The sequence below is a fragment of the Platichthys flesus genome, chromosome 6, assembly GCF_949316205.1.
Source record: "Platichthys flesus chromosome 6, fPlaFle2.1, whole genome shotgun sequence".
Taxonomy (NCBI): Eukaryota; Metazoa; Chordata; class Actinopteri; order Pleuronectiformes; family Pleuronectidae; genus Platichthys; species Platichthys flesus.
The window spans coordinates 5,097,346-5,124,880 of NC_084950.1; the positions used below are offsets into that span (position 1 = coordinate 5,097,346).

General features: G+C 44.1%; 1 protein-coding gene across 1 annotated transcript in view; it reads left to right on the forward strand.

Annotated features, from left to right (window-relative positions):
- Positions 1 to 27,535, forward strand: part of cdh13 (cadherin 13, H-cadherin (heart)) — a 272,809-nt gene that overhangs the window by 204,846 nt on the left and 40,428 nt on the right. Inside the window, exons 9-11 of the mRNA XM_062389254.1 lie at positions 1,283 to 1,423; positions 16,322 to 16,504; positions 16,598 to 16,851. Coding sequence (XP_062245238.1) covers positions 1,283 to 1,423; positions 16,322 to 16,504; positions 16,598 to 16,851 — 578 coding nt within the window. The remainder of the gene's footprint in view (positions 1 to 1,282; positions 1,424 to 16,321; positions 16,505 to 16,597; positions 16,852 to 27,535) is intronic.

Sequence of the window (27,535 nt, forward strand, 5' to 3'; positions counted from 1 at the left end):
AATCTACGATGCAGGAGAGAGCTCCGGCTGCGTTCTCCCCGAGACAGATGGATGAAGTTTATTAAGCATGTGACAGTTAACAGCCCCAGCAGGGAGAAAAACACTGTGGCGGATAAATAAACGTTAGCTCTACCAGCCCCCACCCCCTGTTATTTATATACCAGAGTCAACACCACTATTAGGCATGAATTATGGCAACAAATGATTATTGCTGCTATGATCATTATGAATGCCCCCCTCCCCCCCTCTCTCTCTCTCTCTCACTGCATGTAGAAGTCATATTTCTCCCCACTGTAAAGATTACAGACGCCGGCTGCCCAGTAAATGGATCACAGGCCTAATTGTGAGGTTTGCACTCCAGCTACTGTGGAATCAGGAGCAGATCCGTCTCCTCGGCTCGCTCTCACCAACGTGGAATCATTAGATTCAATTTGTGTCGAGCGCGAGAAGCGACGCGGGTTCATTCCAGGATTTCTTTATTCAATTTTCAAGTTATTCTTTCATCTCCAGTATTGAATCAATAAGGAGAAAATGTTGAAGTGTGAAGATTTTGAATGCACCGTTAAGTCGACATTTTATTTTTCAAAAAACCCGGCTGTGATTTTTTTCACAGATTATGTTGAGCCTGGTAAACCTTGATCTTCAATGGCCCAAAGCATTGTGGGTGATGTGTGTTAAATCCAAACGCTGAGCTTTTCGGGGGATTCTTTAAAATGGATGAGCCCGAACCTTTGCGTGGCGCTGCATGTTTATGCTTTGATCACATACCGTATTGCTTCAGGCCCCCCCCCGGTCTTTGCTCCACGGTCTGTTCTTCCTCGTGTGAATTTCAATATGTGGGTTCTTGACCTTTTCCCTGGAGACGTGCTGAGCGCTCGCAGGAGCTTTTAACACTGTGAGCGTGAGGGTGCAAATTTACAGTGTTATGATTGTTTCTCAGCCAAATGGGTTCGAGGCCCGGAGCGGAGAGTTGTTAGAGCTTCTGCAGCTTTTGTTAAAGGGTCTCACAATAACGCTGCACATGTCAAGAAGTGTTAGATTTAGCTTTGAGTGGATTCATTCACTCACTCCAATAATCGCTCATCTAATAATGATATTTTCCATTTGTGTGTGTGTGTGTGTGTGTGTGTGTGAGTGAGAAGCTACTGTGACCTTGGTTTTGAATTGTACTTCTCGCCCTTTGTATTAATAATACTTTTTTCTACATTTAGATAGCCCTCTGTCGTAAGTCGTAGCTTCTCCATTAATCTCCTGGTTTCCTCTTCATGTTTGTTTCCTCCAGACGCTGCCGACCACGACCTACGAGTTGGAGATCGTGGCCAAGGACATGGCAGGAAGTGAAGTGGGCCTAACGGGAACGGCCACGGCTACAATCACCATCACGGACAAGAACGACCACGCCCCTGAATTCACACACCCGCTGGTGAGGAACAGCTCTTTTCTCTTCTCCCATTTCTTTAGCATTGTGTATTTGCTTCTTTTTTTATCGCCATGTTATTCATGCAAAAACTTGTGCAGACATTAGGTGGGAACATTGTGTTTGTTTACTCCTCCGGGGAGGTCAGAGGTCAGGGTCGTGCATTTGTCTGACGACTGAGGAAATCAACCGAGGAGACACTTCTGCTTCTAAAAGAAGGTCTCCGGGTTTGTTACATTCTCCATCTAACTACAGGAATCACTGAAGCATGTGCCGAGTGCTGCCAACCTTTTAGTATCAGTCCTTTTATATAAATGACATAATGACGAGCAAAATGTTTTATAAAGGACAGTTTCTTTTAGAAATGAAATAACATACAGAAAAGAAAACATCCAACACAATAAGACGTAAAAAAAAACATTGTGCCAAACTCACCATTCTGCTGCTCTGGCTCTTTTTGAATTTCTTCGACTCTCCAGTGTTAATTTTGGCAGCTATTTTTGATTTAGTCTTAGTCTTAGTCTTTTGATGAAAATGCATTTTAGTTTTAGTCACATTTAGTCATTTTTATCCTTCTTAGTTTTAGTCTAGTTTTAGTCACATTTAATAGCCACATTAAACTCCTTTTCTATAAAAACATATAGCTGCAGCCTAATAGCTTAAAAATATATATTTAGTTTTAAATGTGAAAACAAATAGGGAGAGCAGGTCAGACTGGAGCCAGACACAGAAACTGAACATCGGTACGAACCAACTGCAGCTTCTGCTCTGATCAAGAAGCTGCTGCTGATCTCTGATCAGCTGAGACCAGAGAAACTCTGTGTTTTCACTGTTTCCATGGTTAAGAAGCAGTCGGTCACTGAGAGTCTGCTCATAGAGAACGAGCTCTGCCTTCACTGTGTCTCTCTGAGCGAGTGCGCGGGGCGGGGGGCGGAGCTACGGACCGGAGCGCTATCTGGGGCGCACACGCACACACACACACACACACACAGACACACTCACTCGCCCGCTCCTGATACTTCATGATGGCCTGATACGATGATGTTTTAAAAATTATTGTGACTTAGTCATCCACCAACATATTCGTCTCGTCAACGAAAATTAAAATAGATTTCGTCATAGTTTTTATTTTCAAAGATTCGTCTTCGTCTCGTCTTCATCATGGAAAACAGGTCTTTAACGAATATATTTCGTCATCGTCTTCGTCAACGAAATTAACACTGCGACTCTCTCACTCGTTCCCTCTTTATTAAACTGTGTCTCAACACGTCTGAAGTTGTTGCACATTCGGCGAACAGGATGTGTTTGCTTAAGTGTGACACACCTCAGGAAGAAAAGGAAGTTTTAACTATACTCGTGTAACACAGATTGAACGGTGTAAGTATGACACAGGTGGAGTTGGTGTGAAATAAGGAGTCAAGACTGTTGTTGTTAAAGCGGAGACTTGTCTCTGCAGTGGAATCAGTGATGTTTGGAAATGTACTTTGTGAATTTATTGAGACGTCAGGTAAACATAGAAGTTTTAAGGCCCAATTATCAGCAAACAACACCAAGAACAAATTAAAGGAGGTGCACACAATTGGAAAGACTGTTTTTCACACTAACTAAACAAACTAGAAAACTGTCAGATGTCTTGGAAGATAGAATCAAATGAAGTCAGTGGAGTGCACACATCCACCGTGGCCCAACTTTCCCCTTAAACTCAATGACGCTGAACCAAATGGAGCACGCACCCTGTTTAAAACAGTTTTTTTTACATTTCCCTTCAAAAAAATTTGAAAATGTTAAAGATTTAAATTTCCTGGATCCATCTTAAAATCTGAAGGGTTCCCTTCTTGACCCACTTCCCTTCTTTGACCAAGTTCCACTGAAATCCTGGAAGTCAAACCAACACACAAATGTACAGGGGTGGAGAGGGCGTCCCATATATGCCTGAAGACCCCCTGCAGCTGCCACAGGTTCAGTTCCGACCTGGTACTTTGCTGCTTCCCCTCATTCCCACACAGTAATAAATGTCTGTCTCTAAGATGAACCTGTTTCAAATAAAGGCCCTTTGCAGTTATGATATCTTATCATTACACTCATAAAGGATTTCAGCTAATCCTACCGAGTACCAACCAAGTGAATAGTATTAATAGTTTAATACTCTGTGTACTGCAGCAGTGGCTCACGCATCATAGAAACAGAACCACCCCTTAAAGACGAATCACCCACATCATTCCCCCAGGAGCTCGATAAGGGAATGTGTGTGAGCAGGAGTGGGCGTGGACACGTGAGGGTTTGTTTAGTCAGCGGTGCCTCAGGTTATTAGTGAACAGCTAAACGACTGAAGTGGCGCCTGCCAGTCAAGCCGTAAAATAAGATGGACGTGTACACAGAAGAAATCGACCTAACGACACCTGCATTACTGCCTGTTTGTGCCACCTCATGAAGAATTTTTCCTAAAGCTGCTTCTAAAGCCCTTTGCTGTTCTCTCTTCATCCCTCGTTCTCGTTCTCTGGAGGTGTGGAAACAGGGAAAAGAAGAATAAGCTCCTGCAAAAAAGACGACTCTCCTCACGCCTCGAGGTGCGGCTGTAACATTGAGTTGTGTTGGTTTTTAATGGAAACGCCCACAGCTGTTGTCAGATCTAGAGACACATCACGCTTTGCCCCAACCCAAGCTCCCCTGCAGCCCTCCCATGATGCATTGGGGTGTCAGGGGAGCTTGTAAGTAGCGCAGCATGGATGTGAAATGTTCCAGCTCAGAGGGCCCGGGCATCGGGGCCGCGCCGAGTGCACCATGTCCATGTCCCAGTTAATGTTCTCATTCCTCACTGGGAGGAGATCCGTTTAACGGCATGAAGAAATGGAGCTTTTAAAAAACAAGTGTTTGAAGGCGCTAAGCTCTCGGTATAAATCCTCCACCCCTCCGCTCTCCCCCTGACCGCTCCCAACCCGCCCATGAATCATCCGCGACCTCTCCAATGACCGCCATCCCATGGAGAGTGTGTGTCTGAGTCGAGTGTGTGTCAGCAGCAGCATCAGCAGCTCTCTAGCTTTCAACCGATGAATTATTCAATTAAATATTCCCGTCCTTTCGCGGAACTTTCCTCAATCGTGTCTTTCAGAAGAGTCGTGAGTTGTCTTTCTCTGAAGACGCCACATCCTCGCGGGTCCAGATGCAAACTTTAAAAAAGCTCAGTTCTTTAAACCCACTGTAGCTTTATGAGCTGACATTTAGTTTGATTTAGCAAAACATAATAACCACGTATGGTTCCTGCTTTATTCCCTCAGACCTACCGCTGCTCCACACAGAGAGAGAGAGAGAGAGAGAGAGAGAGAGCGCGAGAGAGAGAGAGAGAGAGAGAGCTATTCATAACCCGTGAAGTGTTTGCGTCAGACCACCAACAGATTCCCTCTCGTTCACCTTCTACCTGTAAAGGGTCTGAAGTTATTTTATATATTAAAGAATCAGTTAAAGGACATAATGGTCAGATCCTTGACATTCCTTTGTGTAGATATTCTGTCATTATGTGTTACCACTTTTAGGATTGACCGGCAAACAGAGAGGGACAATCTAAGGTTGCGGTTCTTGCACTAGTTTATCGTTTAATATATTCAGATTATTTTTATTGTTGCACCAAGGAGACTACTATGATTAATAATATATATTATTATGCCTTTTCAGTGTTTCTTTCCTCTAGTGTGTTATATCTTTTTTTATGAGTGTAAAAGATGAGCTGAACCTTCTCCTCAGAAAACACTGTTCCTGAAGCTTCTGACTAACCTCGGCTGTGTACAAAATCAATCACTAATCTCTTTATAGTGAGTTAATCCGAATGTTTGGTGTTTATTCCCTATTTAATGGAAATCATTGTTTCCCATAATGCATCATCTCATAATCCTGCGATAATGAAGCATCAGAAAGCATTTATTTTATTTTTCCCTGATGATCTAACTATAAAGTGTTGTACATAGAAGACCTTATACAGTAAAGTAGGGGCTAGTGAAAGGAGATTTCCGACACAGCCCTTGTTAGAGTCCAATCACAACATAGTGTTCCAGCTGGCCAATCAGAGGTGGGCTTTATCAAGTGGGGCGGTCTTTTAAGAGACAGGAGCTGCAGTTAATGGACAGTCTGAGAAACGTGATGTGTTTTCTGACCAATGACAGAATTTACAACTTTTCCAATTAAAAGGATTAAACCTGAATATTCGCATGATTTCTCCTTAACTGAAATTTAGAATTGTTGCTTGTCCCTTATGTGAGAGAGAGAGTCAGACAGCTACAGCCCACACAGTAATGGAAATAACAACATTATTTTACCCTCCTCAAGGTCGAGGAAAGAGTTGACGCGTCTTCGTGCTGATGCAGGGACACAAAACCAAAAAAAAAAATCATGTCTATCTCCTGCAGCACCTGGTAAATGTTTTCATTGACTTTGTGCTCGATGTGAAGGTCTGCAGGGGCTCCCGGTGAACAGGGCCTATCAAAACACATCAGTTGTGTTTTATTGTTCCACCACTTACTTCATCACAGTGATAATGGCTGCGGTGACGGATACAAACTGACAGTCGCCGCGTCCCACACGGTGTCGCCGGCTCAGCAGCCGGGAGATAACACAGCTACGGGAGAATTAATGAGAGAAATAAAGCGGACACTTATTTTTTAATTATTATCTCACGATTGAGTAATTGAAAGAAGTAGCTCCTAACTGCAACTGATCCCAGCAGAGCCATGATGGTTGACTTATGGTGACGTCCAGGAGAAGAACTGAGAGGACACAGATGTTTACTCCTCTGACAAATACAGATATTTATCCCGATCATTTAAATCACAGAAAGGGTTGTACTATGTCTGTGTGTTTACTCTGTGTCTGTTTTGCTGTGTTATCTGATATCACACCGTCTCCCTCTTGCTTTTCCCAGGGGACGTTTTGAGGGTATAACACCTTTTGCCCTTCACGTCTCTCGCCCTCTCTGTTATTTCATTCTTCTTCATCCAGCTCCGTTCCTCATCCACGGCCGTCCTTCTCCTCCTCACTCACTCGTCTCCTCCGTGCTAATTCCACGCCATGTCTGACTGGGTCGATTCCCCCCTGCTCCTCATAACAAGACCATGATGGACCTTATCATTCCTGTCACTCAAACTCCCTAACAGCCTGTCCCTGTTTGTTTTTTTTCCCCACACTCAATTTCACCTTCTTTCTCTGTGCCTGTCTGTCTTTCTATCCTCTCCTCTCTCTCTCTCTCTCTATCCATTTCTTTACCTCTCCTCTCTATGACGAGCAGGAGAATACGTTAGCCTGAAATCCATCTGTCCCGCTGATAAAGACGTTCGGGGTGATGAGTGTAGCACCAGGCGCGGGGCAGCAGGGCCCTGTCAGTGCTAGTCTGTCTTCGGGGGGGGGGGGGGGGGGGGGGGGGGGGGGCTGATGGCTAACGGGTGTCACGGATTAGCCCGGGTCTTGCTTGATTGCTTCACTAGCTCGCTCGGAGATACACACAGCGTTTTACCCTGGGTGATGCGGTGGCCAAGAATCTCATGTCACAGAGACGAAGGGATGGAAAAGGATTTGTGCTCCGTCTGTCAGGTTAGCAGGACACTGAGAGGGAGGACTGTACATGTGTGTGTGTGTGTGTGTGTGTGTGTGTGTGTGTGTGTGTGTGTGTGTGTGCAGAGAACAGACACATAAACATATCCAGTTAGAGTAAAAAGGTGCTGACAGCCTCTCCGGGAGATTTATTGTTATTCTTCTGATTTCTTGATAAAAAAATCATATTAAATCATAAAGGAAATAAAGAAAATGATAGTAAAAATCATTAATTTCTTCATCATTCATTCTACATTTGCTTATTAATGTCATCAACCATGATTTGGTTTCAGTTTATAGTCATTTTCTATCACCTCATGTCCTGGGGTGTCCTCCTGACACCACAGCCCCTTCGATAAAGCCTGAAGGAGCAATAAAAGTAATCGCATTAAAAGTCCTATTGTCGCCTGCCTGTCTTCATAAAGACTCATGCTGGAATTATCTGAAAAGAGTAGGAGGGCTGTGTTTAAGGAGCTTCCTTCTGATTTTACATCGCCTGATAAATTGCAGATTTAAGCTTTACATAAATTAAGATTAAGATGCATTTATTAGTCCCAAACACATGCACAGACCTGCAAAGGCACACTCGTGCAGGTAGGGAAATGTAACCTCTGCTTTTGACCCATCTGGTGCAGGACACACAGAGCAGTGAGCGACCATGTACGGCGCTCGGGGAGCAGATGTTGGGGGAGTAAGGTGCCTTGCTCAGGGGCACTAGACAGGGTAGGAAGATTCTTGGATTTTTGGACAGATCAATCCAGGTTCATCTTTTGTTGTCTCTCCGTGGAGTCGAACCAGAGACCTTCTCTGCCCATAGTCCAAGTTTCTGCCACTAGACCACCCCCTCTCCAAATAAGGTCACACATTATTAATCAGTACTAAATCCCATTGTAGATCAGTAGTTTGGCAGAGAGATGCGTAAAGTATAGAGGCCTAAAATAATAAAAAGCACTGGATGGTAAACTCACACCATTTAATGTCTTACTGGTTTCATTGCTCTGATCCTTTGTAGATGAAACATTTTGTTCTTCAACCGTTGTTAAGGTCTCTGGAGATCGATTGGGTAATGAACTGAGAGGTTCCAGAGCCATTAGCAAATGGGAAAGTTGTCTGTGGATACACTGAGAGATACTAAAATATTATTACAGATACCAACATGGTGGAAATGATTGTTTTATTTTGAATACACATAATCTGTTGTAGAAGGCTGTTGGAATTCAACTGTATGTTCTTTCCCCGAATAGATTTGTCCTACTTTAACAGTATCTGATTTGATCAGCCCAAGACAGAAAGAAAGTAACAATAACAAGAACAAAACTTTACTGTTCCACCTGTAGGGAAACAGTCTTTATAACAGGAAAGGGTTAACTTAACATGTTTGGTGAAATGTATTTTCATAGTTTATTTTTCCATTCATTTTGGAGGTGCAAACTCATATGAAAGTTGCATTTCTTAAGTTAATATTAGATATTTCATCTATTCATTTCTCATTGCTTTCGATTCACATATTGACTTGGAATAAATCTTAATAACCAAACATAAATTAATAAGTACATCAAACACGATATGGTATAATGATAAATGAGATTACTTCTTGTAATATATTATATATTTCCTCTTTTGGTTACATTACTCTTCTTGATTTGATGTGGTTGAAATACATGAAGTTTCCAGTGTAGCACATTTTTACGAATACAGGCAAAATGAAACATTGGAGTGGTTCAGTGCACATTTGATAACATTAGATCAAGTTTTGATTGTAATAGTTGAAAAGTAATAACTCCAAACTTTGGCACAAAGACGGTCATAAAGCTCCTGTCGGAAGAAGCTGCCTCCAGTCTGACCAGTTGAGAGAAAACGTCCAATGACAGCCAGTGTAATCCATCTCCTGTAACACCTGCATGAGTCAGGGTGCCTCTGAAGCCAGTGATTATTTAACACACTGTGCCTGTATCCCTTGAAGTTTTTTTTTTTTCAAAACTCTGCTGCATTGACAAAGATGAGGAGCTGCCATGTTCCACAAAGGTAGAAAAGCGGCTTTTACCGAATGTCAGATTCATCAAAACTCTATTTCTGGAAACCGCCTGAGCAGAAGCTGTTCAAATTCAATAAAGACACAGGTAAGCTCATTAACTCTCCAGGCACACTTACTGTATGCAGGATTAAAGCCAGGGGGAAGGGAGAGAAGCGGGGGGGGGGGGGAGACGGAAGCAGTGAGTTGCCAATCCTATATACACAGACACTGTATAGGATTGTGTGGGAAGATGAGTGATCGTGTGCACCGGGCTTCATTTCAGCTCCTTGCTGCTACAATGGAACCGGTGGCGTTCTGCAGATTCTCCCGTCACTCGACACCTCGCTCTGCTGAGAATTAAGCTGCTTTTTGAAATACAGATGAAGAAACGTACAAGTGTCTGCTCAGTATTTGAACAAGATTCATGTTTAACTCTGGGGGATTTCTTTCTGAAATGTGACTTTTACATCTGGGACGTTTACCACAGGCTTTTACTACAAAGGGGCCTGGAGATATACGGAATTAGGGCATGTAGCCATCCTTTAGCTGTAGAGACAATTTATAGAGCAAATTTATCCACGTTTTCCTTTCTAAGAACATCTCCGAAATGTAGCGCGAGGGATTTGACCAGGAGACAGATGCTCCTTTACACATGGATCACCCTACTTATGCTGCCTTTGCTCGTCTTCACAGAACCAAACAGAGCCGGAGTTATGCCGCCCCCGACTGTGGTTGTTAGAAAACATGCCAGCGTTCCGGAATTAGAGGCATGACGTGTAACACAACAGCTTTGGCATCTGTCCTGCCAGGCCGGCTCTACCTTGCACAGGGGCCACCACTGGAAAAGTGAGGCTAAATCATCTCAATCGCTTCCTGGTTGGCAGTGCAGGTCATAAATTCTACCTGCTCCATGTTAGCAGATGGGACACAGACCAAACAATGGTTTGCGTGTCAGTAAGACCTCGATACAAAGGCTCTGCTCCATGATCCCTTCTGGACACGCACACAAGTGCAAGATGGAGGTATCCTGGATATTCTGGCTTCATTTGTGGGCACTTGGAGGAAATGGAGATGCTTTGTCAATCTTTATATACAGCCTCTACCACAGATGTAACTAGGAGTTTATTTTAAACATATAACATCTTAAGTGGCTAAACTTTACAACTAAGGGAGTAAAAGTGAGAGAACAGCCAATGGAATAGACAACAAACTTCAAACTTTTGTCTCTTTTCGTTTTTGTGTGTGTGTCTGTGTGTGTGTGTGTGTTTGTGTCTGTGTGTGTGTGTGTGTAGCCAGTAATACACTCATTACCTATTCTTATACTAAACCTGGTCCATATTTCCCCACATTTTTGCGTTTAAGTGATTAATAGGACACAAAACATATATATTATTTTAGCAAGAACACTCTAACCAGCCACCAGCAAACCGCTGCTGTGTTATACAGTTGGATATTTGCCTGCATCAACGTTGAAACAGTCATATTCATTTTTGTTCAACCAGAAAGACCTTTTCAAAGCCACCGGACTCACAGATCAAGGAAGATGCTGAGCTACCTGAATGTGCCTGGATATGTTAGATTCTCTATTTTATTTTGTGACTTTTCTTTGGTGGAAGAAGTATTCAGGTACTTGATCAAAAGCACAAATCCAGTAATGTAGTAAACACTCTATTGTAAGCAGCATATTCACAGTGAGTACAGTAAATCTAGCTATTAACATTTCATTTTTTCTGCAGACGGCCTGTATCTTCAAAAGCAAACAGCTGATGTGTAATTCAAGTGGGTGTTTGTCTGCATAAAGTTCACGAAAGAGGAAAATTGTTTTTATTCAACTAGAAATAGCTCTGATATCACGCTTTTTAAAACCTCCATTTGCAAAGACAACCATTTTAACCATTATGACAACTACTAGTCAAATAGAAGAAAGCCCACACTAAACTCGACAACTATAGTGTTTCTGATTTCATGAAAACAATCCTGTTCTTTAACAAAATTCAGAAAACTATCCAAGAGGTTGTCAGACACTTAAATAACAATCCGAGCCCGTTCATGGCAGACACCAGCACTTTGGCTCAGATCGACCCGCTTGGAGAACATCCAACTATTTCACGGCTGCTGGTTTTAGCGTTCTTGCTCAATCCTGGACACATTCCAAACATGTTTGTCCCATTAATCATTTAGACCCACAAAGATGTGAGACGGTGCCCTGGTGCAAAAACACTGGAATTATCATTTTCCCCCAGAAAGTCTCCATCTCTGTACATTAAAGCCGTGGCTGTGCACACAACAGACGAAGAAGAGTCTTGAATGCTGGTTCGTATCCGGCAAACAAAGCCAGCTGGCAATGAAAGACAAATTAAAAGCCTGTATAAGAAATGAGAGGCAATTTCCACCGTGATGTCAATGAGCCAGAGCACGTTTAGTGTCACTCGGTAAAGCTGACAGATGTGTATATTCCTCCGAAGCTTCACAACTCTTTCTCGGGCTCTTTGCCAGGATGCTCCGGCTTTTCACCGCTCCGTCATCTGTCTGCGGAGACGTGCGGCTGAACGTCGGGTTGTGTGGCTGAACGTTGTGTTTTCAGAACACGAAAACAGCTGTTGTTGCTTAACCCTGCAGATGTTTACTAAATACAGTTCTGTGAAAAAAATAACAAGCAAAAAATTGAAAAAAAAACAATTCTGTGTGGAGCGTTTACACATCTCGTTCATTAAGAATCCTGCAGTGAGTGAAGAGGAGAATCTGTGACCGCCTTTTGCAGATGTGCGTCCATGATGGCAGGTTGTGTATTTACTGTGTATTTTCTCAGGGTAATTATAATTCAATTGGCCTTTTTCTTGTTGTGCTTTATTTTCCTACTTGATTTCTTAAGCAACAATCGTTTCCTCTTTGTTTCTGTAATTGACTTTATTGACTTCTCAAATCTACAACACTGAAGTTCCTCTAGGCTCCATCCTCTGGGGACCATGAAGGTGTGACTTCCTGGTTATCTGTTCCGATAGTTGTCAGGTTAATTTAGAACTAGCATTGCTGTCCCTCTGGGCCGTGTCAGAAACAGAACCAATAAATGTTTTTACCATCTCAGACCCAGTAGTTGCTTAATCTGCAGCCACTGCCACTTATCTGGCAAGAGCAAAATGTAGTTTAACATGTGATGACACTGACTGCAGGTAATTAAACTAATGCACCTATTATTCCATGGGACCATTGTAAATGTACAAAAACAGCTAAAAGTCTTTGTAAAAAGCTTTAAGCTTGTTTTGATTACAGGACACAAAATTTAAATATGTTTTAATCCATTTCCAATCTACAAAATATTGATTTGTCTAACATTGATCGTCTAGACACATTTGCATTGTTATGAATTTCAAATATTAAAAAAATGGGATCCGACACTTGGAACAGAACTTGACTTGGAACTTGACTGGAACGGCTGTTGGAAGAGCCCGGTAATGGTTCACAGGGCCGATGATTGGTGAGCAGCTGCAACCAGAGATCTGGTCAAAATTAAACTTGTTATTAGATTTGAAAGTCATTTTTAAAGGTTGGTTACTTCAAATCAAAATGAAAAGAGAATCCTTAGCTTCTGTTTTAAGAACATAGGATGAGATGGTGAATATCCAATGTACTTTTGAAGGTCTATCTATTATTAATATTTTAGAGATTTAGAAATGTGAGCATCCTTGAGGTCTGGTGAAGAAGTTTGATGAAGAAGATCTCTGTGTGGAGAAAACTTCTGGTTGAACTTTCTTGATGATCTGCTTTTCTATTCATGAGGTGGACTTGGTGATATATGTGGATTCAGATGGAAACTTCTCCGATGGGCCCTGTTGCCTTAATTCTCATCACCTTAAAATGAATGTGCTCCTGGAATGTTGAAGTTTAAATAAGTAGTTTACTAAGTGTTGATTGGTATAAAATGAACAAAAACAATTATGTAACAACATAAATCAATGCAAACGGGATTAGACAAGTGAATGTTTACATTGGTTTTATTAGAATATAAAGTAAATACACTCCTGATGTACAGGTTGAGATTTTTTAACCCAAGGAAAAAACAAATTGTACTTGTTCACATGAAAAGTGAAGAGACGTCACGTGACACACTGTCATAACAAAACATTTAGCAGCATCGCAATCATCGGTGTGAGATCACACAACTGAAAACTTACAGCGATGGAGGCGTCCGCCGAAACTTGACATTATCCATTTATTTATCTTTTTGGTCTGAAGTTTTTGTGCCTCGAACGACGATCGCCCCAATTATCTTTTGACAGCGTGACATTACCTTGAAGATTCATGCGACAGACTGCTGGAAAAGTCGGAGGCACGGGAGGAGCTGGGAAACAGAAAATCAATGACTCACTGTGGGGTTTTGTGTTTTAGTGCTGGGAACGTTAAGATGTCTGGATTGTGAGGTAATTTGATCTGTGGCCATCGCAAATCATGCAACTCATCCATCCATCCATCCATCCATCCATCCATCCATCCATCCATCCATCCATCCATCCATCCATCCATCCATGTGCATGTAGCATTATTTAAACTGGTAGTATATCTGGGTGCCTTTACTTGGCGCTCAGGCTGCTCAGCTCTGTCCAATGCAGTAATTTTATTCAGAGACACACACCCACACACACACACACACACACACACACACACACACACACACATACACACATGCAGGGACAAAAAGCTAAGTTGAAGGCCGACCCTTTCCCCCCCCCCTCTTTGGCCATCTCGCCTCTGTGGCTCTCTTTATGTGTCCGAGTCATTTCGGGCCAGGAGCTCAGCACTTAGTCATTTCCCTCCAGTCTCTCAGGTGACTGGTCGCTTTGTGCTCCAGGTGGAATTGAGGCCTTATCAGCGGCGGGCCAGGGGCCCAGCGGCCACATCACACAGAATACAGCATTTCCTCCGACCGCATGACTGCCCCACATGATTAAACCCAATCTGGACGGCTGTTGTCTGCGCGACTATACTGTATTTGAGTGTGTGTGTGTGTCTGCGTGTGTGTGTGTGTGAGTGGTGGAGAAAGTACGACTTTGACTGTCTTATCAGCAGTTTCCTCGGCAGGCTGATGAGTGTGGGAACGCCATTGACCTGCATTTGTTTCTCATCACAGTTTGCTCGTCTCTTTAAAGATGCGGTGGGAAAAATGTCGTTAGTATTTATAAAACAGTTTTCCGTAGCTTCAAGGTTCTTCACCGCAAAACAACGGCTATCAAATATAGATTCAGGTGCATCCCACTTGTTTCCATCACCCTCCTAATCCCCCCCCCCCCCATGCTTTACACCAGACTGCCGCAGGGCCTGCAGGACAAAAGGAGCCACAACACGTGTGTAGGTGCAAACCCAGAGTCGAGAGAACACTGTGTCCTCATCCTCCGTGCCCTAAATGACTGCAAATGGCCCAGAGAGAGTGTGTTGTTTTTTTTCTTTTTGTAAACACGCTTTGGATGATTAAAAAAACACAGGGGCAAAGAAAGGAAAGAGAAGAAATCAATGTTTGTCTCTCGTCAGATAAATGCACGGAGCCGGGCGGTGTGAGGCGGTGAGAGGGTAATCTGTGAAACAACAATGGCGTGGGTTGACAGGAGATGCAGTAATCTAGGCTGGACCGGCACACCGTCCTTAAACAGAGTGTTCTGTGCCTGCAAGATTACACCGTAAGCTCTGACACCATAATGGCCCCGACACAAACACACGCTCTGCACACGTGTTTGGCAAAATTACATCGGGCCCTCGCTGTAGCTCCTGTAACCCCCCCCCCCCCCCCGTGCCAGCAGAAAGCATCGATACCAGTTTGATTGAGGTCTGCTGACAACAATGAGCAGGCAGATGGGAAGTGAGTGACACGGGGAAGAAGAAATGAGATGCACTGCGAGGCAACATGATTGCTGTTTGTTTTGTTGCATGTGCTGTTTGTCAGTGCGTTCAAGTGTTTATAGTCCCGTGGATTCATGTGGTTTCTCTTGGATTTCACTGCAGAATAACTGATACTGCAGACCACTAACCATTTGTTTTGTTTTCCGAGTAATTATTCATTCAGTCAACCTTTATTTATACTCTATAACTGGTTCCGTGACAGCGAAGGCTCTTATTTGCATGGGAAGCTTGTTTCCATATGACATTTAAAAACTACAAATGTCATAAACTATATTTCAGGGCCCTTATTTTTCACGCAAACACAACAGCAAACACAAAGTGGTGACTCCTGAGCACATGGGCGGGTTCATCTCCAGGTGCACAAGCTACCATTGGTTCATGTAGTTTGAATATGTATCCACGGGGGGGGGGGGGTGATTAATAAATCATCAGCCAATCACATCACCACTATAGATGCATGACTCGACAGCTCAGTGGGTGGTGTCCTCTTCAGGACGTCTCAGTGTCTGGATGGTGCAGCGCGGCACGATGTGAACGCCGAGCTCCATCAATCTGCAGCCGCAGGCAGATGGTGTGGGTTTTATTTAACTCGTGCAATGATGATGGATATAAAACAAAAATTTAAAATGTGTAGATCAAAATCATTTTTTATATCCGCATCAATCTCGTGACATAATTTCCTTTGTCACGATATCATGTTGCGTCTTAAAAATGTGACACGGACAAATTTGCATTGTGATGAATTTCAAATATAAAGAAAACGGGATCTGACACTTTAACTGGAACGGCTGTTGGAAGAGCCCGGTCATGGTTCACAGGGCCGATGATTGATGAGGCCCTGAAACTGAGTTCTGTTCAAAATTAAACTTGTTATTAGATTTGAAAGTAGTTTTAAAGGTTGGTTCCATCAAATCAAAATAACCGAATAGAATCCTTAGCTTCTGTTTTAAGAACATAGGACGAGATGGTGAATATCCAATGTGCTTTTGAAGGTCTATCTATTATTAATATTTTAGAGATTTAGAAATGTGAGCATCCTTGAGGTCTGGTGAAGAAGTTTGATGAAGAGCATCTCTGCATCGTAGTGGAGAAAACTTCTGGTGGAACTTTCTTGATGATCTGCTTTTCTATTCATGAGGTGGACTTGGTGATATATGTGGATTCAGATGGAAACTTCCCCGATGGGCCCTGTTGCCTTAATTCTCATCACCTTAAAATTAATGTGCTCCTGTTCACCTTCACATCTTTCTATTGACGAACCATGTAAATCTTTATGTCTGTAAAATTCCCTCCACATTCAACCTGAGCTCACCCTCAGATTTACACAAATCAGCTCCTAATAGAAGGTCTTCATGTGCAGCGTCGTGTCTGTCTGATTCAGGTTGTTCTCTCTCGCTGACGGTTGTTCTGTCTCTCTCCTGTTGCAGTTTGAGGCGTCTGTGTACGAGGGTTCGACGGGCGTGGTGGTCAACCTCACGGTGGACGACAGGGACGATCCGGCCACAGAGGCGTGGAGATCCATCTACTCTATAATCAACGGAGATCCTACGCAGAGCTTCGAGATCCACACCAATCCAGACAATAACGAGGGCATGCTGTCTGTCGTCAAGGTAAAGGGCAGGAGACCTTCACATGTTTCTATATATCACACTCAACAATGTAATTACAGCTCTGCTACCTTCCCTATCATTTCCCCCGCTCAGCGCCTGGACTACGAGGCCACAGCGTTCCACACGCTTCTCATCAAAGTGGAGAACGAGGAGCCCCTGGTCCCCGACGTGGGCTACGGCCCCAGCTCCACGGCCACCGTCCACGTCACCGTGCTGGACGTCAACGAGGGCCCCGTGTTCTTCCCCGACCCCCTGGTGGTCACCAGGATGGAGAACATCCCCGTGGGCAGCTTCGTGGCCGCGCTCAACGCCACAGATCCAGACATATTGCAGATGCAGAGCGTCAGGTAGGTCTAATTGAAATCGTGAGCGGGCGAGACGAGGGAACACAGGGGGGAGAGAGAGAGGGCTTGTTTGTGCTGGTGTGATTGAACGTCTTCGGCTGTAGCCGGCGGCTCAGCATCGTCAGTAATGAGCTTTTCTGATTTTCATTCAGCGTCGCTCCGTTCAGCTGAGCGGCGTTATCGTTTTCACTTTTGTTGTGCGGGTTGACGTTTGTATTATTCCCGCTGTCGGAGGATGCCAGTGAACTGAGTTGGCGTGAAGCGACGTGTCAGAGGATGTGATTTTGTTTGGATGTTGCCCTGACGTCTCAAACTGTCGGCTCTCACCTCTCGTGGGTTCCTGAGCCCCTCATCCCTCCATCAAGTTCCTCTCATCCCGATTCCGTTCCTACATTACTCACCTCCGATGCTCCCTGTCGCCTGTGAGGCTGCTTCGTGTGTCCGTGTTGGGTAAACAGACTAAGGTCAAAGCGTCCACCCCAGTCAGCTGAGAGCGGGGCACATCATTAACTTTGACTGTTGCAGAGAAAAGAGCCCTCTCTGAAATACGACCATCATCATAACAGGGAGGTTATTAGTTTCACTATGTGCAACAATCAAAAAAAAACATTCCTCCTGCTTCGAGGTGAAAGCCAAAGAGCGAGCACCGCACTTCCTTTTACGAGATGAAAAAAGTCATCATTGGCTTTCAGGCCTAATTTATACTCAATTTGCTTTGCTCTTTTTTCTGCTCCCTTGGAATTATATATAATGTAAAAAAACACAACCCAGTAAACACAAATAACGAGGGGAATAAAACCCACCGGATCGTGACTTTACTGCTCAAATTATTGATGCTGCTTTCTCTCCTGTAAAAGTGAGTCACTATCACACGCTACACAACACGGAGCTGTTCCACTGGAGCCAGGAGTCACGACCTGTGGCCGTAAAGCTCCGATAAGCAGCGTCCTCAGAAAATGAGTCGGGTCACACACACAAGTGAAAAGTCTCCGAGCAACAAACTGGAGTCATGAGCAATTTTTTGGTTTTGCTCTGAGAAAGACAAATGAAGATCTTGACATGATAATGAGTCCCGACCAGAAGCTAAGTCATCGGTAGTCTTATTAAAATTCATCCCGAGGTGAAGAATAATCCGTGGAACAAATTGCAGCGGTGCTCCGTCCAACTGTTGTGTAATCATTTCTCTTAAAAGCACAGATGTCAACTGGAAGTCAAGGATGCACCGGAGTTCAGGTTCATCTTCCAATCGTTGCCGATGCTCATCTATATTGAAGTATTTGAAGATGAACGACATATCAGCTCCTTGAATATGAAGTTTCTTGTTGCCACCTGATGGTTTGCTGCATTAGAGGTTAAATAGACCCTGCCTCCACCATGTGAGCAGATGGGACATGGACCAAACAAAAATGTAAAATACACATTACGAAAAAAGATATCAAAGATGGTTTTTAGTTTGTTTTAGTTTGGTTTAGATTAGTTTGATGTCATTATTGACAGCTGATATCAACCTTGACGAACCCGTGCTAGGATTGCTCCTGCACTGACTCCCGCTGGAAACATGGCAGAGTTTGTGTTCACGATATTTTGGCTTCATTTCTGGATCGTGGGAGGAAGTGGAGACACGTTGTCCATCTCAATACACAGGTCTGTGGTCTGAACCCAAATCCACAGTCCGTCCAATAGCAGCAGATGCCGTGTGTTAGCCTGAATCCAAATTGATTCCACTTAAACAGCCAAGTACAATAGAAACATTCAGCTAAACACAAGCTGCCTGGTTTTATGTAAACACTGATTATTAGTCGAGACAGGAGCGAGAGGATTTTAAGCCGGAGCGGTTTTTCACTAAACCTGGTGAGAGATAGAAAACACTTCTAAATTCCATCGCTTCATTCTCTACGACGTGTTGACTTCATCTGGTCGACTTGTCCTTCAATGACCTATTCTCAGGATCCACTTTCTACGAACGGCACTCCAAACTTCCTCCTGATGCAAGACTCAACTTTCAATGTTATGTTGTCATTGAAACATCGGTATGATTTTCATCATGACTCACCGAGGTCGGTTTTTTAAGCTATATTGATCCCTTAAAAGGATTCTGTGAAGATTTAGGTGATATTGAATCTAAAGAGCCACAGAGGAATCCGTCATCTTCCTTCCTGCTCTCGTCCTCAGCAACCAGCTCTGTATTTATTACAGCATCTGCATTTATTCGAGTTTCACCCTGTGACACTTTGCCAGTTACAAAGGCTTTGATGTGTCATAAATGTGACCTGCAGACAGATTGAGGACAAAGAGAAAAGAAGGAGAGTTGAAGAGTTGGAAGAAGAGACTTTTGTTGTGCACAGAATTAAATAAGCAAAAGGAAGAGAGGAGTTTACCTTCCTGTCTCTCCTGCTGCCTGTCTATGTGTGTGTGTCTGTGTGTGTTTGTGTGTCTGCCCCGTGGAATGCGCAGGTCAAATGAAACACAATAGCTCTGACTTGCTGGTCGGAGCCAGATGCATCCAGCTCCCAGCCCCCCCCCCCCCCCCCCCCCACACACACACATGCACGACTGTAGGTGTGTAAATGTGAGATTTCATCATCAATCGATGGACCAGGTAGTTAACATTTGTAAATAAGCTTCTTATGAATACACGACAGGTGAGGAAACACGAGGATGTGAAGTAGCCGCCTGCTGAATTTGTTGGAGTAACTCCATTATGGAACATTTGCTTCACAATGGGCAGCTGAGCCCCAGTTTCAACCGGCCTATTGTTACCTGTGCTCCTCCTGTGAATTGGAACAATGGCAGCGATCATCCGCGTCTTTTCTAAACCTGTGCGAATCTGCCATGTGTGACATTTCTGGACAGCAGCTCTACTGCCCCTCAGACTCCGGGCCCCACTCAGACAGGATTAAAATTCCGGTGGGGAATTGAAAACTTTTGCCACTCGGCTCTCAAACTGAAATTCATCATTGCAGGTGGCATTTTAGCCAGCGCCCGATTACAGGAGGCACTTCATCTTCTACTCCGGAGGAAAACCACGGCTCCCTCGTCCCCAGCGGAGCTCGCACACAGAAACATAGAGACACTTGCTGCATTACAATTCCATATTACAATAAATGGACACTATGCATACAGTTCAGTTATTGTAGTGTTTGCAGGTGCTGCACACAAATCAACATGCCTTACTGTTTTATAGTTTTATAGATTTTTCCAGCCTTTTTTTAGGACTGAGTCACAAAGCTCCCCCCACCATCCACCAGCAGTTTTAATGTTTTTCCAGCAGTGAGCCGCTCCATCATTTCCCCTGTGCATTGCAGTGGAAGAGAAAAATAAGTTTTACTGTGCAACGCCATCTTCCTGGAGCATACTTTATCTTGTCGCCTTTTTCCAGTGTGGACACGCTGTATGAAACCTGCTGCTTTAAAAGTCCTTCACGTCTCCGGGTCACTCTCCTCCTCGTGTTTTCAATCATTTAACTAATTGGAGCTCCTCTCGCCTCCGTGTAAGAGACGATGCTTAACTGACATCTTTTCATCTGACCCTGAAACCTAAGCAGCTAAATGGAATTCAGCCATTGTTCATTAAAAACATTTTTCCCACCTTCTCCTGCTGTGACATTTAAAAATGTCTGCCTTCTAAAAGTCAGCATCATGACTGCAGATCAATGGCTCCAATGCAGAGAACAAACTCTTTGACAATCAGAGAATAGTCAGGAATCAATTTTCATCCCTCACGTGACCTATCAGGAGCTGTAGCCGGTCATAACAGCAGAGGTCAGGTGACCTTCATCTGAGGACACCTAGAGGAGAGTATTCAGAACTTTTCATCCCATGACCCCTGAAATACTGGTGCCAAACACTTGCAGCCCACATTATCCCACAGGATATTTATTTGAGGAAGTCCAAATATAAGTGCTGCAGTGTTTCTTGTGCATGGGTTTATTTTGAATTTACCCAGAACATCATGGAACTCATCTCGCGACCTTCCTTCTGTGTCTCACGACCCCCCCCCCCCCCCCCCCCCGGGGTCCTGACCCCCTGAATTGAAACCACTGCTCTATAGAAGCAGGCCCGAGATGGCACTAGGGAGAAAGCAGTGTAGGAGTAGTTAGTTTTAAACTTTACCCAAATGATTTCACCATATTAATCCCGACAGTTACAGTCTTCATACGTGTTTTACACAGGATGACAGGATTAAGATCAAGCCCTGAGACAACTGCCCACCTCCACGAACATGAATGGAAATGTTAATTAGACGTCTAATCACTCACATTACGCCACTAATTGATTCTATGTGAAGTTGGATGCATGCTTTCAAAACGGAGCAGGCTTCTCATTAGCCTGGATTGGAGCCCACAGCCAAGCAGAACCACGCAGGGTTAGTCAGGGCTGTCTCATTATCCACGTTGTTAGACAGCTTTCCTTCACCGATCATTCTTCTCCCTCAATGATGCAGAGAAACAGGTTATTTGCCTGCGAGCGTAAAACATCACTGCAAATAAATAAATAGGATCTGTTACACTCTGACCTCGTCATGAGTCGGGGCTTTGAACTCACCCGGACTGTGATGAGCCTCAAACGCTTCCACAGCCATTGATGTTCTCTTCACTTTTTTATTTTTATACGATGATGTTAAGAGAAGGAGAGGAGACGTATTTTAAATCCCGATTTAAACCCTCACGATGAAAAAGAATGTTTGGCTCACACGAATCCCACTTCTATTCTATTAATAGAAGTTTATTCTTTGAATGTTGAATAGCATCGATTCCACAGTGTCCTTAGAGAAGAGGAATTATGTTTTTCAATTTGCTTTATTTAGCTCAGTAGAGAAAGGAATAATACAAAATAAAAAAAAGAGCAATTTTCCGTCTCTCTCTCTCTCTCTCTCACTCGTCACTAGTGGCAGCTCTTCACCTCACAGTGACCCTGGACGGTCGCCTCTTCCGGTTCCTTCTCCTCGTAAACAGACAAGTTACATAATTACAGCAAATCTGAGTCATTTTAATCCTCTTCAGGATTTAGGGCAAACTATCAGGCTCCAGGGGGATTTGACTCATGGTTCTGCCGAAGCCGTCTCCTAGCCCTCCTCGCTGGTTCAGGGCTTAAGACGAGCGGACTGGTTATTGTTGCTGAGGGAGGAAGCAGACAGACAGACAGGCGGCGGCGGTGGTGTGGATGGGAGACAGCCAATTGGGTTTGTTCTCCCCAAAAAGTTTATCTCTGGTAAAACCCCCTGAATAGAGAAGTGTGCTGCTAACTGCGTGGGAACTCCATACTGAGGGGAAGTGTTGCACTTCAGGGTAGATCTGTACCCTGAAATCATTTTGGGATGAAAGTTAGAAAAGTTTGCTCTAATATTCTACAAATCCCATTTTAAGCTCCACTCCTCGCCCGGCTCTGGTGCCAGTCCAGTAGGCTGTGAAGGGGGGAAGCAAATCATTTGAAGTGTCATTAAGAAAGTTTGGCTAATTTAATAAGGGCTTTTTCTTTTCCCAGGCAGCGACAGGACTCTCATCAGTTTGTTGAACAACTATTTACACTCAATTAATTGATGCTCGATGGGAAAAGGAGAGTGTAGAAGCAGAAAGTGAAGAAACCCACCGAGACACGAGCAGTAGATTGAGTGAGGTGTTGTTTCTCTGTAGAGACGATACCGACCACTCTTCTTTCATTGGTTTTCTTTTGAGGTTTTTTTTATTATCCTTCAAGTGATCGGAGTAAACATTTGCCTGTGTTTGTCCAGTGAAACCAGCAGGTTGAAAACAAACGAGGTTTCCCTCCACGTGGAGAAGCTGCAGGGAGATGAAACAGACTCCTTTGAGCACCAGTTCATCGGAAGTAGGAGAAATGGAGATATCGGTTCAAATAGAACTTATTTCCATCGTGTCTCTGAAAGTCGTCACACAGCACAGGTCTCAGGGCTCGGGCGCCTCTCCACTGAAACTTCTCCAACTGCTCCAAAATGCATTTAAGTTGTTTTCTTCTCCTTGCTTTTGAAAAAATAGAGAGAATTTCTAACCGTTGGGTCATCCATTATTCAGCGGCTACCTGTCTGCTATCTCTCTCTCTCCCTGGTCGTACTCAAGTTAAAAGGGACGGGGCCTTAAAAGGGAAGAGGGATGGGGAGCTGGAATGTCAGGCGTGAAAACTGGCAGGTAGCTTTGAGGAGCAGAAGAGACGCGGAAGGAGAGAGAGAGAGAGAGAGAGAGAGAGAGATCGGACAGACAGACTGCAAGAGTGCGATGGAGAGAGAGAGAGAGAGATGTCAAATGCTACAAAGGCCGAATTGATGGAGGTCAGACACAAGGTGATCACCCTCAGATCAGCCTGACATTGTCACTGTCTGTCTGAGAACTTAGAAGAGAAGAAGACAGAGACGCGAGAGGGAAGAGAGGGACACGGGAGGATGTAATGTGACTCTCAAAAGAAATATGTAATAAGACTCGTGGGTTGACTTTAATGAATATGCGGTTGGCTGGAAATGTGTGGGGCCAGATAAATAAACTGGTTACTACAAAGTGCACAGACTACAAGGTGACGGGGATGAAATGGGAAAGTGAATCAATAAAAGAAGTCACCAATCCCAGAAGTTAGCCTAAAGTTCAAAGTGGCCACACACACACACAGACACAAAACCCCACTTAGAGTTCGGAGCCCAGTTCATTCTGGTGATAAACTTTTTTTATAACTAAGGAGTTTGTCAGAATAATCTCAACACTTCCTCAAGTTCTTTCGTTGTTTCTCGCTTCTTTATTTTTGCCGTGCTGACGTCCTGGTCTTGGGCCTCGGCCGAGTTAAACTGCACCGTGTCACTGAATCTGAATTCCTCTCTGCATTATCCAGTAAAAAGGCTCAATAACTCGACTTTAAATGATAATACAGGACTTGTTTGTGGTAATTACACCTAAATGTGCTGCAGTATGAGTTGCATCTCTGCTTTTTGGGGGGAGAGTAGGTCTAACGACGTGTGTCAGATGGGTTGAGAGTTAGAAACATTATCTGAATAGAAAGTCTTTGGTCTGATTTTATATAGAAAGGAAATGGAAGAGCCGGGAATTGAACCATCAATCGGTGGACGACCCGCTGCTGAAACATCTAGATGTGATTCAAGTCCAACGAGTTCACAGGGTTAGAAAGAAAAGAGACATATTCCAGTCCTGAGGGCAATTTCAAATGCATATTCGTCCCACCGTAATAATTACAGTATCACAGATCTTCATGGAAATGTCACTGTGCAGAGATGGAGCTCCACACTCTCCTCCGTCCTCCTCTCAGTCCTCCTCTCCGTCCTCCTCTCCGTCCTCCTCTCCTCCTCTGGGATGTGAAGGCGCTGATTACAGGCTAATCAGATGTTTACATTTGTTTCCCCATTTCTGGCAGCTGAGTGAAGGCATGCCAACTGCGTGGTGAAGGAAGGGCCGAGTGAGAGAGTAGGAAAAAGAAAGAGAGAGAGAAGGGGGGGGGGGGATTTAGTCATACAGTCAGCGTGCCAGGAAACAATGAAAACAATCTCAGAAGATGCCAAGAGCAACAGGCAGAGAGGGATGTGAAGCAGGAGTAAATTGCTTTTCTTCCCCCGTTAATTACAGGGAGGTGCTTTTCAACTGATGCAAAGAGGAGCTGTTTCTGCACCTTAAATTGATATTTACTCCCCCCCCCCCCTCCTTGTTCTGCGTTGTGTTACTCAAGCTTGCTAATTTTTACGAAAAGTGATGTTACACTCAATGAGAAGGACACGACGAGCACACACAACGTACAAAACTGTGCAGCCGTGTGTCCATAGAGCGTCCTCGCACAACTCGTTTGTGTTGCAGCCAGATACCGACAATGAACCCCTTCAATGTTCTCAGCTGCCCCCCCCCCCCCCCCTGTCGTTGTGTCGTGGAGTTGGCAGAGAGAACCTCATCCAGACCTCACCTGCAGTTTGTTTGTTTTAACCTTTCTCCTTAATTTCAACACTTTATACAGTTTCTCTGTGTCATATAATCTGATTAGATATTAAAAATACCGTAAATACCCTAATAGAATGTCCTCACTCACCTTTGTTCAGGCCTTCTCTCTCACTTCACACACTTTTCTGGCACCGCAGCAGAAAGACAAACTCCGACTGAGTCCCTGTGACGGGTGATTGATGCGACATGTGCCGCGGTTTGCTTTCCCCCTATTCTCAGCGCTGTCACATTTATTTCCCCGGTACAGACCTGCTGCACTGTGCTGATACAGAGCAGAAATATGAACAGGTGTGACGTGGGTAATTTGTCCACATGGCCCGGAGAGCCGGTCGGCCGAAAGAGAGCAGCTCGGCTCGGTCTCAAGTTGAAATCCGGCCCAGAGAGGCTGACCGAGGCCTTTGTAGCGACACCACAGGGGTTACTTACTTTTCAAGCTCAATGGTTTCAAAGACAATTACTTTCCTTCTCACTCTCTGTCTGAATGTGATACGAGGGAACAAATTATGAAAAGATTATGAATATCTTTACAGATCAAAATGCGTGCGAGCGCTTATAACCTCTGACTTGTATAACAGTAAATGCCACACTCACACTTAATGACATGTATTTAAAGTGAAATGCAGTAATGGTTCCTATTCTTTCTGCCATGTTGGGTACTTGTTACTTTGCGTATCTGTCACTTTCAGAAAAGATGAATTCGCTGCAGGTCTTAGTAGAAAGGTTTTTCAAAAGCGGTATCATTTTCCATCTTTTAAAGCATAAATTCATTTATTGTCATAACCATCAATCATCTGACCACTCACATCTCCGTATGGGGTTTGTTGATCTGCTTTAAAAATAAACTCGGTCATTATACGCTCCTAAGCTCACTTGCAAATCTTTTGAAACGTCTCACCAGTGCAAAGAAAAGTACAGAATGTCATTTCCCTGAATTCCGTTAAAGGCTGCTGCACAATGAAGGATAATTGGGCTGATTTTAGACCCAATTTGCCGGTTAAGACAACCACAGGTGTGATCGCGACTGGAGGTCTCTGTGCCGGTTATATGACCAAACAATCCTGAAGTGTGGGCGGTTTACAAAGTAATTGAAACTACTCTATGTAAGTTTTCCGGTCATTTTTAACATTTAATTGCAGGGCCTGTATCATAACCTATAGGATCACTGAGCCCCTTTGCCAATATAGGGTATGTCAGGTCACTGGTCAGGTCACTGGTCAGGTCCCTGGTCAGTTCACTGGGTTGGGCTGCATCCACAATGGACTCAGAGATAATTGTGGGTTTACGGTCAGTACCGACGTTGAGGGTTGTGCGTGTGTGCACAGGTTTGCTAAACTGGATCTGAGATGCACCTCAGACGACACCGGCAGAAGAAGAGGTAGAGTCGGGATGAGACGGAGATGGAGATGGAGAGGAGAGAGAATTTTGTTTTCATTACACACTTATTCACAATTTCAATGTCAAGCATCAGCCTCTTACCTGCATTCTCACTCCCTCTCCTTATCTCTCTCTCTCCTTGCTCTTCCCTCTTCTCTCCCCCCTCCTCCTCCTCCTCCCTCGCTAGCTTGCGAATTTGGATGAAGTGTACAGTTGTTACTGCCCCTGTACTTTTATTGAGCACTTGGTGATTGATGTCCTCATATCTATTGCGCACACAAGCAGACTATTAGCATTGGCGCTGTGCCGTCCCCCTTTCTCTCAGTAAGTTAGATTCCAATCACTGGGAGATCTCGCTGGCACGAGAGAGGGAAGAAAGCGATGGAGAGACGGATAAAGACGCAGAGATAAAGCAGCAGCCGGCAGAGAGCGACGACGGAGAGAACAAGAGAGAAACTCGGAGGAACCGGGCAAAGAGAAGGGGGGGGGGTGGGGGGTGTGAGTAATGTATAATAGGTTTTCCTGTAATATGCTGTCATTGGCATCCAAGTGTACGAGTACACACTTTGTTCGAAGTTGCACTGCACTGCAGAAAAACGGGAAACAGGGGACGCAGACACTTGAAGTAGCAGCGCTAAGCTCTGGTGTGGTAATGGTGGTGCACGTGTGTGTGTATTTGTGTGTTTGTGTGTGTATGTGTAAAGGAGGAGGTATGAGCAGGAGGGAGATTGCAGTAAAGTAAGTGTTGCATAAATTGAGTTCAGGTTTCTAATAGAGTTTCATAGGGTCAGCTTATCAGGTGAGCCAACACACCTCTTCCTCTGTCTCTTTATAGACACGTACTTAACAACCCGTTTTTTTAACATGGCTCTTAAACCTCAGATAGTACAAATCATTATGCTGTTAACACCCCCCCCCCCCCCCCCCCAAAACACACAAGAACAACAAGGTGTGCATGGGTTTGTTTGACACTGATCTTTGGCTCATTTTGCATCAGGGGATTCTCCTCACCAGCCGTCTACAGGTAACAGTGGTCCAGCTTCTCCTTCACCTCCTCAGCACCGTGGAGCTGTGTAGAAGTCCCAGCTTCTCGGAGATGAAGTGACTCCTGCTGCAGCCTGATGCTCAGTCGCTGTGCAGAGAAAGAGCTTTGTCACAGTTGCGCTTGATTATTGAAGTAAGCCCAAAAGCAAAGTTAAAATGATTGTACAAGCTTTTGAAACAGTAATAAAAACAGATGAGATCTGTGTTTCCCTCCAGGCCTTGAAGCCGAGGATGATGATAGAAAAAATAGGTTGGGCTATATGTCTTTTTAAATAATGGTTCAGAATCAAGGACGACATGACGACGCCCCACAAGTTATTCAAAGCATCT